At 36.8% G+C, this 13,833-nt stretch overlaps 1 protein-coding gene across 14 annotated transcripts in view; it reads right to left on the reverse strand.

The window, feature by feature from the left end:
- PPFIA2 (PTPRF interacting protein alpha 2) overlaps nt 1-13,833 on the reverse strand; it is a 293,070-nt gene that overhangs the window by 35,990 nt on the left and 243,247 nt on the right. For all 14 annotated transcript variants that reach the window (XM_059471825.1, XM_059471822.1, XM_059471811.1 and 11 more), the window contains 7 exons: nt 12,611-12,702; nt 10,139-10,274; nt 9,450-9,670; nt 7,668-7,905; nt 5,108-5,137; nt 4,129-4,259; nt 3,483-3,637 (listed from right to left, as the gene is read on the reverse strand). In XM_059471825.1, coding sequence (XP_059327808.1) covers nt 3,483-3,637; nt 4,129-4,259; nt 5,108-5,137; nt 7,668-7,905; nt 9,450-9,670; nt 10,139-10,274; nt 12,611-12,702 — 1,003 coding nt within the window. The remainder of the gene's footprint in view (nt 1-3,482; nt 3,638-4,128; nt 4,260-5,107; nt 5,138-7,667; nt 7,906-9,449; nt 9,671-10,138; nt 10,275-12,610; nt 12,703-13,833) is intronic.

Genomic DNA, 13,833 nt, shown 5'->3' on the forward strand with positions numbered 1-13,833 from the left:
AACCCTTCAATTCCCCTCTCACCCACCTTCATCTATATTTTTTTTTCTTAAACTGTGACATCTAGTGTTTGTGGAGAACATCTATCACCTGCAGAAGTAAATTCTGATGAGCATTTACTACATTGGAAAAAGTAGTAGAGGAAAAAAAAAGTTTTCTCCTCCTTGTGTTTAGCAGAAATGTATGACATGAGCACCCTGATCTCCTTTACCTATTTTTCTTTGCCTCCCAAGGCTCAGTCTCGTGGTGCTAAGTAAGCAATGCTCTCAGTTTTAATCTTAGTGGAGAAATGTACAAATGAAATTGCATTCTCTCAAATTGTCTCTCTACTATTGCCATCATGCAGCATCACCTAAGGCAGTTGTGCTAAAGTCTTCATTTTGCTTTCATAGAGGGTCTTGGATGTCATTTTCCCTGAAAACTCCCAAACATGAGAAAAGAATCTGTCAGAGATAAGTAAAAAGCCTCCTACATCTCCTGGGATGTGTCTTGTGCCATTTTAGCACTCCTGTTTGTCTAGACAGATTTTTAATTTATTGAAAGAGGACACTACTGCAAGTCTCACAATGAGAATGATACAAATGCATCTCACAAATGCAGAAAATAGGAACACATACTTTTTTTTCACTTCATCTGCCTGTCAAAATCTTATAGAATCTCATTAAATGCTTCTTGCTGGCTCTGGATTACATTTTTCATTCAGCAAATAGACATAAACATACCACATCTTTCTTGAGAGAGCAGCTCTCAGCATGTTGGATAGGGATGGGACGAGTGCAGTGCAGTGAGGGTTTATGACAGGTTGGAGAGTAGTGGGGGCATAATGCATTTGTCCATTCTCCAAATACATCTGGCCTTCAAATAAATGAGGGTACTCCTCCTATTGGATGTGGCCACAATAAATGTTTCCTAACAAGCTGACTTTTCCATTTGCCATGCAGATCAGCTTGCTTGGGCAATTCTAAAAATGCCAGGAATGTATTGTTTGTTTTAGGGTCTAGAATATTTAAAATGTAACATGAGAAAAATACAGAAGTGGTGCTTGCCAAGAGAGAAGACTGGAAAAGAAGGAAAGAAAAAAAGCAGGAAAGAATGAAAGCAAGTGCACTTGTGCTCCCTGTAGCATTCCTTTTTCCTTCTCCAAAAACTTAGACAAAACTTAAGGAAGCTAGAAATCTTGAATCTCAATTCTAAGAAAGATCTCCTAAAGCATGAATGTGGCTTGAAACAATAAAGCTAATGGTTTAGCAGAGAAGGTAAAATGATCAAATAATAAAAGAACAAAATTCTGGCAAGTTTAGGAATTGAAAAGAAATAATTTCAGGGGTTGCAAGGAATACAGCGCAAGGAAATATTTTGTGTAATAGCACGGCTCTGTTGATCTTAGTAATACAAGCCTGGAGGTTTCAATACTGTTTCTTAAATAAGAGTATATAAATGTGTGCTTTTAAAGAAAATTTCTTTTTCATATTAAAAAATGTAAGAAGAATGTGTCTATATTAAATTAGAGTGTTTAATTTAAGCAAGGAAATAAACTGCCTTCTTTTATTGATTTTGCAATATTATTTTAGGTTATAAAAACCATTCAAATATTTTGCAGTGCTGTAGTGATAGGACTTTCTATGTAAATTTCTGTGATGTAGTATCTTACCACAAATAGAACTCCTAATTATATAGCTGCACAGATAACACATCTGTTGTGAAACTGAGTCAACTACTACCGTGACTTTTTTTTTTTAAATTTCATTATCCCTTGCAACTCAGGATATTCCATGATTCTATATGTCATTGAGTGGAAATGACCACTCAATAAATGCTTTTCTTTTGATATGTTAAAAAGTAAGATGAGAAAAATTACCAGTAATTCAGCTGCTCAATGTCTTTTTAATTTCTGAAAAATATTTTTCTACCTTCTGATTAAGTAACAGTCTTAACTGTTCATTTTATACATGCTAGTAAACCTCGTTTCCTTAATTAAAATGTGCATTATATTGAAATTTTGCTCTTGAATTAAAGAATGAAAGTCACAAAAAATTCATATTATTGCAAATCACCAATATATTTTAGCAATTTCATGACCTAGTATGGGGAATTACAGATGAGCTTTATCAAATTCTATGTATGTATTATTAATCACGGTGGGTATTAGAAAATTAATCTATTGTCAGATTTCATTGCTCCTGAGATACTCTTTGAAACATTTTTGTTCCACATTCCAAAGAACTGCAGGAAGACCCACACATTTATTGCATATTTGTCCTCCAAGTTCCTGACTTACTGAGAAATTGTAGATTAATATCCATAAACCATCAGTGTCAATAAGAAAGATCATATGGAATGTAAATGTGAATTAATAAAGTCTAAATTCTGATGCAGTCTAAAGTTTTAAAATTAGCCATAAATTCAGATGGTGGCATACAGGTGTATTTGAAGGACTCATTTATAGATTCTCATTTGAAAGATTGAATAAATCAGTTTTACTCTTTTTATAGTGAAAAAAGGGGGGGAATTCAGACTGCAATTAGAAATTAGGTTTTTTCAAGAACATATAGTTTTCACAGGCAGTGAGGAGAGAAGTTGGAGTATAAATGAAGAATACTCAGTTTTTCAATTTTACTCTGATACTTTGACCATAGGACTATCTTTCTTTATTGTGTACTATTTTAGCAATGCGTTTGTTAGTTCTGCTAAGGACATGTTGCAAGAAAAACATAGGTTTTTAATTTCAGGCTTATGCTTGCTGCCTAAGTGTTTACTGCAAGGCCTTAAAATTCTTTATACAAGGGTCACATGGTCACCACGGCAGTAAAATTTAATGCCTCACAAATTTGTATTATGTGACATCTGCATGACTAGGAAAGAGTCAGTATTTCAATTTTATTGACTCATTTACTACAATTTGATATTTGTGTTGGAAAATTTTTGCAATGAATGAAGTAGAATGAAATAGTCTTGGCAAGGGAAAGGACAGAAGAAGTAGGGAGAAAGCTAAGCACTACTATGAGCAGCATAATTGCAAAAGTAAGAGTTATCCTGAGGACATTCAGCTATAGGCAATAGAGAGCATCTATCAACACCCTGAAATCTGAAAAGCAGCTATACTTGATTGCAAGGACCTTCTGCATTACATAGGTACACCATCATTATAGCCCTTTATTGCTAATTAATTTCTCACCTCCTCTTTATGTGGTTATTGAAGAATATAGTGTTACCATTGCTACCCTAATTCCACAGACTATTGAAGCACCAGGTTCAGTGAAGATGACTCCAGTAATTTGTGCCCAAATTACTCCTTTCATTTACATTACTGTCATGGCAAACCCTTGACAAATACAACTGCTGATAACAGTGAAATTTAATGGGAAAGTTGTGCCAGACAAAACAGAAACATGAGCGAATTGGAAACTAAAAAAAAAGAGTGAAATTAAAAATGGAAAAATGGTGGTGAAATGGTGACCTTAGCTTGTTACCACTAATTCCTTACTGAGCTGTCCAAGTCGAGCCTTCTCTTTTTTACCGAACAATCGTCCTATTGAAGACTTGATTCCTTTCTTCTTGGGAGCTTTGTGCAGGGAGTCCTGACTGCTGCTGACACTGCCAAGACCAATGCTTTCTGGCTCCAGTGAAGCAGGCAAACTACTGCAAAATGATAATAAAGAAATAGAATAGATAACATGTCAACATCTTTATTTTCTTCTAAGCAGCTCTGCAAATAAATTAGTTGGTAATAATTTAGTAATGATCTCCAAACAAGTGAAACAATCACATCTTTAAATTATTTAGCAACATAGAGAGCAACAGAAGACCACACTTTCTCTGTCAGGCAAGGCTGAAAATAAATATTTTTGCTTTGCTAAGAACAATTTATGAAAAATACAGTAGTCAGCATTCTGATTTTATTTCTGGGATTTGTAGCACTGCTACGTCCAGTAGTCATCAAAACTGTACCTCAAAACAGAGGTTTAGCACTGATAAACATTTTCAGGGTCATTGCAACAGACAATGGGTAGGGTTTTTTCTCTTATTATATGAGAAACAGGGAAGAAATCAAGTAATTTTGGAGTAGTTAAACAACACGACTTGAAAACAACAATACTGTGAAGTACCAATCCATGTTACAAACATCTTACCTTCTGGCATCATTATGGTACGAAGAAGGAAGGGTGTGAGTCATCCTGATGGCTCTGGGTGTTGGAGGAGGAGAAGTTTCACATTTGATTGTGGCTTTATCTTCACGCCCATCTTCTTCAACTACTGCAATCTGGGGGAGAGAGACTCCAATGAGAGCATATTAGCTTTTCAAGAACGTTTCAATACACACCTCATGAAATTGTCAAGTGGACTGAAACACGTAAGATTTCAAATGCAATGTTTCTAGCAAATTGTAAGGGTTCTTTTTTCTAAATATGACAGATTAAAACAGATATTTAAAAGAAATGAGACTATGCTTTTGGAAGAAGTTCATCCCTTTTATGCTAAAAAGGTTGATGAAGGTCTAAACATGAAGAAAATCTTAGTTGTAAGTGGGTCCCTTGCATTAAACAGGATTATTAAGGTTTTCTAAGTTTCTCAGGGATGTAAGAGAGAAGGTGAATACAGGCATAAACATGACCACTCTCTTCACAGTGCATTACCAGAATGGTCACTATGCTTAACAGTAAGCATGGCCAAACAGGGATTTTGCCAGACCATTATAATGATTCATCTCAAATAATGTCATCAGTGCCAGTTCCGTAAACAAATTTACATTTCTCCAGAAGATTTCAAGGAATCTCTCTGTAGTTCCTCCAGCAAGAAGAGTGGCTGAAGGTACATTTGAAGGTAATGCTTTTGTGTCCATACTTCTTTAAAAATAAATATTCCTTTAAGTTTGTGCTGTTGAGGCTGCTACTCCAAGATATCACTCAGTGGGCCTTGCTTCTGTGGCTTAGCTGTGACCCCTGGAAGCCATTCCAGGTAGGAGTAATGATTATGTTCAGGCATAGAATGAAAATGAGACAATGGGACGCAGTTGCTGGCAACGGACCCCAGCAAAGATTTAGTTACCTAAATAGCAGAGGAATATGATAAATGGGCTCTCCCAAACTTTAAAAAAACCCAGTATCATACCTTTCTACGATGTTTTCTTAGGTCACTTGGCTTCGATTGGTAACAAAGGTGGAAACAACAAAAAATAACAATTAATAAATATTATTGAAGCATAAAAAGCCCCTCACATTTGTTGTTCTCACATTCATGAAATGGAAAGCAAAGACTAATCACTCTCCATATTATATACTAAGTATACACTTGCTGCATTAATGTAATATAACCCCTGAAAAATATGTCATTCTGGGAAAGTTGGTTTGGGTATTTTTCCTGAAACTACACTCTCCTTCGATTTCATAACTTAGCAAAGAATTTCAAGCCTATAGTAGCACTTTCCATTTTTGAGTTTTCATATAAGTACTTACGTTATCCCCAACGGAGACTTTTTTTTAGAAATTTTATCAAATACAAATATATTGGTGTCCCACCAAGTAAAATCACAAAATATCATCACCAAATACCATGACTGAAAAAATGACTGGCATTTTCAGGAAATGAATACATATTCACCTATCTTCTTCAGTATTACTTGGCAGTAGCAGACTACTAGAATGGGTCCTTTTCAACCCCCTTTGCATTTTCATTTTTGGTAGATGTCTCTTTCATTTAAGGAAAGCTGAAGATAATCTGCAGAATTTATTTACTACACGCACCTGGGCTGTGGAAACTCATGCAGTCCTCTTTCTCCAGCCAACCAGCACAGGGCTATTTAGCAATTTGAGCTCTAGAGATTGGACTTCAATCTCTTCCCAACTCCAAGTTTCACATAAAGGATGTCTGACAGACTTGTGTCTGTTCCCAGTCAATAGGAAGTGATATTGAATACTGAACTCCTGCTGCAACTGGCTGATGAAGGTGAGCAAAGCTGTGGGCTGTGTGGATTACCACACTATGGGGGGATGCTTCTACTGCTTATGGCAAGCCAAGAGTTCAACTGCAAGTCAGACAGACAATTCCAACTGAGTTTTAGCACAGGCAGAGCTGGATGTCAGCCAGATCATGGCAACCTGAAATGCAGAGGCTATGCTGTCATTTTGTGTTTGAATCTGACGAACCTACTGACCCAAAGGTACAAATTTCAAATCCAGGCCACCAGGTAGTGCACATGTCTGCTGGTGGGGCAGTTCAACCATTGCCATTTACTGACAGCCAGACTGCTTTCTTTGAATGGCTGGGGAAAGGGAACACACTGGGCATTTGGGAAGGTGCTGCTTTGGTGAAGTAGGTGGCAGGACAGCAGCCTGCACACTCACCTCCTCCACAAGGACCTCTGCAACCAACATCTTTGTTTCTCCTGTTCAGCAGTGGGAACTCAGGGCAGCAAAGAATAAGTTACAACTACCTGCCAGGACCTCCTCCCTGCTGACCTCAGATCCCAAGTGGCAGCAAACACCTTACTAAACTGGGAGAAGCAGAGGTGGGCATGAGTGGTGGTCAGTTCCCAGGAAAAGGGAACACTTGGCTAGGTGATCATCCACAAAAGTCCCTACTCCCAGCTGAGAAGAACGACAGCCAAGCCTCATTTCCATCTGCTCATAACAACCTTTTTTGTCAGGAAAGGCTCCAGAGGGAATCAGTGCTATTGCTTCCCAGGAATGGACCACAAGGGGACATTGGTGACATGATTATCAGAGAAAAAGCAAGTAAAAATTGGGTTTACACATACCCTCTTCTATTCCCTTTATGAGATCAGCAGAGTGGTCTGCTTTGATTCTCTCCTGGCACTTAAAGGGATTAATTCACCCCAGCTCCAAACTGGTTTGTAGCTCACACTGAACCCTGCATCTCTACTCAGATCAGTATCAGAGGTGCTCATCTCAAATATGTTGACACATACTATCTTCAAATATTTGACAGATGTACTATTTCTTTTTGTCTAGGATCAAAATTAAATTCCTTGTAACTCCCTTTTCAAATTGAACCAGAAATTTTTGAATGTGTCCTCAAAGATACAGCAATGTTGTAAATTATTTGCACAGTAATTTCATGGTGACTTGATGTCTATGTGTGAGCCACCTGTAATATTGAAATATATCAGCTAAATGAATCACTGGAAACCAAAGAACTCATTTCACTGTGCATGATATATGGTGATGAAGAATGTATAAAAGCACTGCAAGTAAAAAAGAGTATACCAAATATAAAAGTGTATCAAAATTATCACATATAAGAAGTGGTGGAATGTCTGAATGTCTTCTAGATATTTCCTGGAAGTTTAAAGTCAGCAATAGTTCCACAGACTATTGTGTAATAACTGCATCACTTAAGAACTTTCCATTAGTAAACATTTACATACAAGTGATGTATGTAGTGAGCAGTTCTGTCTCTTATTAATTCCATAGCCTGTGTGCTGAAGGCCCTCAGTAATCCTGTCACTATGCCCCTAGTGAATAATGCCATGCTCAAAACCACTATAACAAAGCCCAAAGACACCAAATGCCCACATTCAAGAGAATTTGCTATCTCTATGGATGATGAAGATGTGAATGAAGAATTATAGAGACGAGCCAGTCATACAGTGAGAAGATGAAGTACTTAATACAAGAAATATCACATCAAATACTGTCATAAGGTTTCTTACCAGTGTCATAACCCCCATTCTGTCCATCTCCCTGGCTGGACTGCGAGGGGTGAGTTTGGGAGTTGAGTGTCCGCTGGGAGGAGATGAGCTCGCAAGGGACGACGCTGTCACCGAGCCAGTAATGGAGGTGCCTTGGTGGACTCTGGCTAGGTTCAACCCTTCCAGACTCACACTGGCCACTCTGTTCTCTATCTCTTCAGCACGCAATTCTGTCGACTCTTTCTCTTCTTGGATTAACCTTATTAAGTAAAGAAGAATGCTATTGTTGTATTTGTCTCTTCATATGCCCATATGAGATTTGAAAGTAAGAGCAAACAGAGATGAATATCACAGATAACTAAAAAAGACCCTTTTCCAACATTATTTTCCTAATCACCAGTTATAAAATTATTTTTCTCAACTCCTCCATCCTCAAAACCTGTTTGATGAATGTGTCCAACAGCAAGACTTGATGTATGACATTTCAGGAATACTGGTTCCTTTGCAAAGAAGATAGGGCAGGGGGGTTAACAATCTGATTTACCACAGATAACTAATTCCAAGCTTACGTTGGCTTCATCTGCTTATCTTTTGCTGAATCACAAAGTTCAGAGTCAAATGAAATTGGGCCTTTAAGAAGGGAATTGCTAAAATAATCCTTATTAATAAAACAAGAGAACGTGTAAAACAAATTGTCTGTTTTACCCCTACAGTTTGATGAAAAAATGATAGCTGTTTCTAAAACCCTGTGTTTTTAAATGAATTTAATTAAAATCACTTTCTTGTTAGCAAGCAATACAAGCTTCTTAAGTGTCTATCACCTAAACAGGACACTTCCATTGGGTTCTTTAGTTTTGTTTTTTAATTGTGATTGTACCTCGAATGGAAAAATGTCTTTAAAGTAAAATATTTGTTTATAAGTCCTTTGCCCATAAACCTGTGCTAGGAGTAGCCTTTTTTGCAAAGAGGAGGAAAAATTATGAGAGATCAATGTTAAATGACAGAATACGAATTCAGGAGAGGCTGAAATTGAGAACCAGACTTTTCCGAGTGACATTAAGCAAGTACAATAAATAAACCATAATACATTGAAAATAGAAACCTAAAAAACTCCTGTGATGTGATGTATCTTCTTCCCTAACATCAATTTCAGAATTTGTATAAAACACATGCAGCTCTTCTTGAAATAATGCAGGGAAGAAACTTAAAGACCAATAATATTTTGCAAGGGAATTATAAGAGTGTTTTTCATTTTAGTAATCTAAATCCTGAATCATCTTGTATGATAAAACAAATCTAAAGCAAAATGAATTTTTAAGCTATTTTGATATCTCAAAAAAATTTGATAAGCCCTTATTGTGTTTGTCAATTCAAAAAAAAAAAAAACCAAGAAAACATGAAATGCAGTACAGCTTATACAACAATACTTGTAGAATGAATTTCCTGAACCATATAAAAAATTTACAAAATGACATATCTAGTCCTTTAATAATAGTTGCTATGATAATAAAAGCCTATATTTCAGTACAAGATTAGCAGCTGAGAAAATAAACTACTCTCAGTAGACTTCCTTTAAAAATGGCTGTATAAAAAGTGCACCCTTGCTTCCCTTTTGAGGTAAAACTGTACCTAATATCTGAGTCAGGACCCTGGGTTAAGTTCAACAGTGATCTGATTCAGGGTGGCACAAATAATATCGAACAAGCTGTTTCCTAACTGCCATGAATGGTACCTGAACTCAAGCACTAAAGGAAGCTGGAAGCTGTAACCCCAAGTGCACCCCAGCTGGTTCAGACTACACACCTGATTTCTTTATTGATTGCATCTAGCTGCTCCTGGAGCATCATGGCCAGGGTCTGGGCATCGGAATGGCCACTTGGTGACAGCAGGTCCATGGAGCTGAACAGCGTTTCTCTGTCGTCGTCATCGATGTCCGACATCTCGGTGTCACTTTCGAACGGATGGCTGCTCAGGACACCGATCTGCTGCGTCCTGTTCCACTCATGATCACCAAGGGATTTTACCTGAGCAGCAATTAAAACATGCATGGCTTATGTCAGAGAAAACTGAAAAGCTGAACTTCAAAATAAATGGGAAAGGAAAGCAACTAACACTTCAAAATACTTATTCAATTAGAAGTGCTCCATTAATGCTCGCAGTATTACTGCAAATAGCATAAAGTATATTCACATAATTGTAATTTAGGTATCAAATTACTATAAGGAAAATTTATACAAAAGATACTCTGGAAAGACAAATAATCAAGTATGTTTGAACTCTGACGTCTAAACTTCAACATTTTCTACTGTCATTTTGTACAACAGTTGACTGAGTGGATACAGAAAAAAACCCTGAACTCTGTGTTGGGTTTTCTTGTTTGGTGGCTTCGTTTTTTGTTTTCTTCCTGGAAGAAAACTCCACAAACTGTAAGCTTAACAGCCTCAAACACATTCTCTTATCAGGGAATGTATGAGAAGGAACTGGGGATTAACCTTTGGTTCATCTCTGCGTACTCCCATCCGGCCTCTTCTAGGTCGCCTTATCACTTTAGTTGACCGATAGTCAGACTGGCTATCAACCAGTGAGCCCACTGAGTACCTCAGCTCTGTTGATGTGTCCAGATGAGGTCTAAAAACAGAATTACATAAGTGGACTGAGAGAGTAATAAGAATAACAACAACAATACAGTGACCTTCAGTCTAGCAACATAGATTTCTTTTTTCAAGCAAACTTTCATGTATTGCATAATAAATGAGAAAAACACATCACAAAACATAATTTAAAAGTGAAAAATTGAAATAATTTTATGAGAAAATTTAGGGAGAAACCAAACAATAAAACCTCTGTTTTTTTAAAATGAAAGCTGTGCATGAAAAACTTGTTGTCCGAAACTTTAACAGGAAAAAGCACATTTCAGGATAATTAGAACTGGCAGCTAAATGTATTTTCCTGTATATTCATAAATATGCCTGAGGTTACTCTAAGCATGTTACATGTTCATGAGTGAACATATTGATTAACTGAAAATATCAGCAAACTGACCTGTGATATTTAACCTTGTTTAGGAATTACTAATCTTTACTTGTCAACACTTTCAGTGCTTTAACTCCCATTTTCCCCTGTAGCCCTGGTAAGTATAGGGATATTGCTGTGAGGCTTATACAGGATGACTTCAGCACCTCTTTTCTTGTTTACCAACAGTGGTCCCTCTTTGTCCTTAATCAAACAGCAGCACCAAAAGTACACTGCTTAGTGCAGCAAAAGCATCCTAACCATGGGCTGTGGAACCAAGGTGGAAGAGCAAAGGCTCCATGCACCATTTGAGAATTCAATCACAGAAGTAGACACCTGAACAATTTCTGTTTCTCAACACACCTGCAATCTCCACATAAAAACATATGAATAGCACGATTACAGTAAAAATTGAAATGTAACAAAAAACCCACATAGGGAAGTGACAGTTTTTATCTTCTGTGTACAGTAATTTTGCTCAATAGAACCTTGTTCTCATAATCAATAATATTTGGCAATTGTGAAGCAAGCTGGCAGGAAACAAGAAACAGTCCAGGCTGCAGTCTCTAGCTGTAGATATTCATCTGCTGACCAGCTTCATTATTTTCCTGAAAGCACAAACTCCAGCCAATACAGAATTGAATACAGGCTGAGAATTGGAAGTATTTAATGCTCAGAGCTTGCTGTGCCTGAGAGAGTTGGGATCTTCATGAGGTCAGGGAAAGCACACTGCTTAGTGCAACCTGCTGAATTCCCAAGATATTTAGATAGCTTATCAAGTTCAAACAGTCCTTTGACAAGGGCTAATCAGCTCCTGTTTACGGAGCACAAGCTAATGATATTCATCTACCCAGCAAGGAAAGCTGCTGTTCTCCGAGGATGCTCCAAAAACCAAAGCTGCTGTTGCAGCAGCTCAGTAGCCTCTGTCCTGCAAGCACTTTCAAGAAAAATGTGTTGTGTGCCTGTAGTCACATTCCCAAGGGAACAAAGATTCAAACAGTTAAAAGCATCACATTCTGAATTTCATCAGCTTACACTTCTCCAAATATAGAAAAATATTATTCCAAGAAATAATAAAAGGTTGAGGGAGAAACCATGTCCAGGTACTGAGCAAGGTGTCTGAGGACATCAGTGGGCAGGCAATAGCTGATGGAAAAAACCAACCCATTGAACAAGAGTAATGTTTAGATGAATACAGTGCTCCCAATTCAGTCTTGGTCCATGAGCTTTGTCTGGAAGGTGTGCTGGCAGGTTTTAAAAACTGACATGCTGCTTGTTATGAAAACAGCACATGGCACACAGTTATCAATAAAGGAACAATTTAATCTCAAGGGACACTTATAAGCAAGAAGGAATTTCTAGAATGATACATTCTTTGCAGCTGTTAGTGGTTATTTTTATGGCATTTGTCTCACTATTCTTCCCATATTGATTTTCCATCAAAAAGAGACAAAATGTTTAATGTCTGATTGTGATGTTTTCAGATCACTCTGAATAATATCTTCACATTCAGCTTAAGTTCTGTGGTCTTTTGCTAGACACTAAGTACAGCTGAGTTATGCCTTGCTAATAAAGAAAAAGAAAATATATTATTTATAGAGCAAACATGATCATAAATATGCTGATCAGCATTAAAGAGGATTGTTTCTAATTTATATTTAAGGTCTGGGAAAAAAGTTGTGTATTTGGATATACTTTTAAAAACATTTCATAATTTAAAAGACTTTCGCTAATCTCCTTATTTCAGTGTATCCTCACTGATATAAGGCCCTGTGTACTGATGAAAAAAGTGAAAAGCAACAGTAAAAATAACTGCAAGGATTTTACATTTTAAAAGAAATACATGGCCACCTTTATGCGTGGCTTGAACACATCCCTGCTGTAAATGCTTGCAATTTACATTTATATCTATTTCAACTTAAAATGAGAAAATATTTGTCACAAAATATCACCTTGACAAGTTGGGTTCGATTAAAGAACCAGCCCTCAGTTTCATTTGATCCAGTTCAGACCTCAGTTTCTCAATTTCTTCAGCAAGTCTTTCCTGGAAATAAGAGAGTAAGATATGCTTACTTGTGAAACAAAATACATTTATTTTATGAGATATTTTTCTTGCACAGTTAAACAAGCAAGCAAAGATATACTGAATGGAACACTGGCTATAATAAGAAAAGAAAGCTCATTTAAGTCTCACTACTACTAACGAGACATACACATCAAAAGGAGGTGATATAGCACTCGGCTGTTTTACCACTGCCTGGATGTGTTTGAAGGACAAGTTTGTACTTGAAACTTACTTTTTTTTCCTACCATAAAGCCAGGCACATGTCATTGTGTGACTCATCTCTTGCCCTATAGAAACCAAGATTAACAGTTGCACTCAATGATCTCTGAGATAATCTTTTCCACACCACATGATTTTATGACACCATGGAATTGCATACTGGCCTTTCTATTTACTGACAGAGACCCAGACTTAGAGAAAACTGCATTTCAGATGACTTGAACTGCAGCTGTATGTCTTGGTCTTATTGAGTTGATGTGACTCTAGTACGAGGTGCTGCTGGCAAAAGTGACTATTTGCCATAAAATTGGATTTTTGGAACTAACTAAAAAATCCCCACTATTTACAGCTACCAATAGGGAAAACAGCACTGTTCCCAAATTCTACAAATAACTGTTATCTAAATAAAGTAAAAGGAAAGAATTTTAAAACAAATTAAGAACAAGCATGGGATGAAAATATAACACTGCTCTTCCTAGAGTTTAAAATGCTCAGTATAGCAAAAGGCTAGGAATAAGGATCTTCTATATCTATAAGTAATATCTATAAAAAATATATCTATAAATAATACTATCTATAAATAATATCTGTTTCAGTGAGTATTATTCCTGAATTATTAGTACATAATTACTGAAATAGTATTATAGTATTTTTAAAATATTTCTTGATTGAACAGAACTACTGAGACGATTGATACTCTACTGGTAACACTTGCTAGTTACTTAGAGATTATTAACATCTGATGCTATGTTCATCTATCTGAAATTGTTCCATCAGTTTCTTCATCGAAGTGGAACAAAGAATCCCTTCAATGGGGGACACTTAGAAGCTCTGGGGTCAGAACATGTAGTGACAGGACAAGGGCTTTAAAAGGAAAGAGGGTAGGTTTTA

The sequence above is a fragment of the Ammospiza nelsoni genome, chromosome 5, assembly GCF_027579445.1.
Source record: "Ammospiza nelsoni isolate bAmmNel1 chromosome 5, bAmmNel1.pri, whole genome shotgun sequence".
In the NCBI taxonomy this organism is placed as follows: Eukaryota; Metazoa; Chordata; class Aves; order Passeriformes; family Passerellidae; genus Ammospiza; species Ammospiza nelsoni.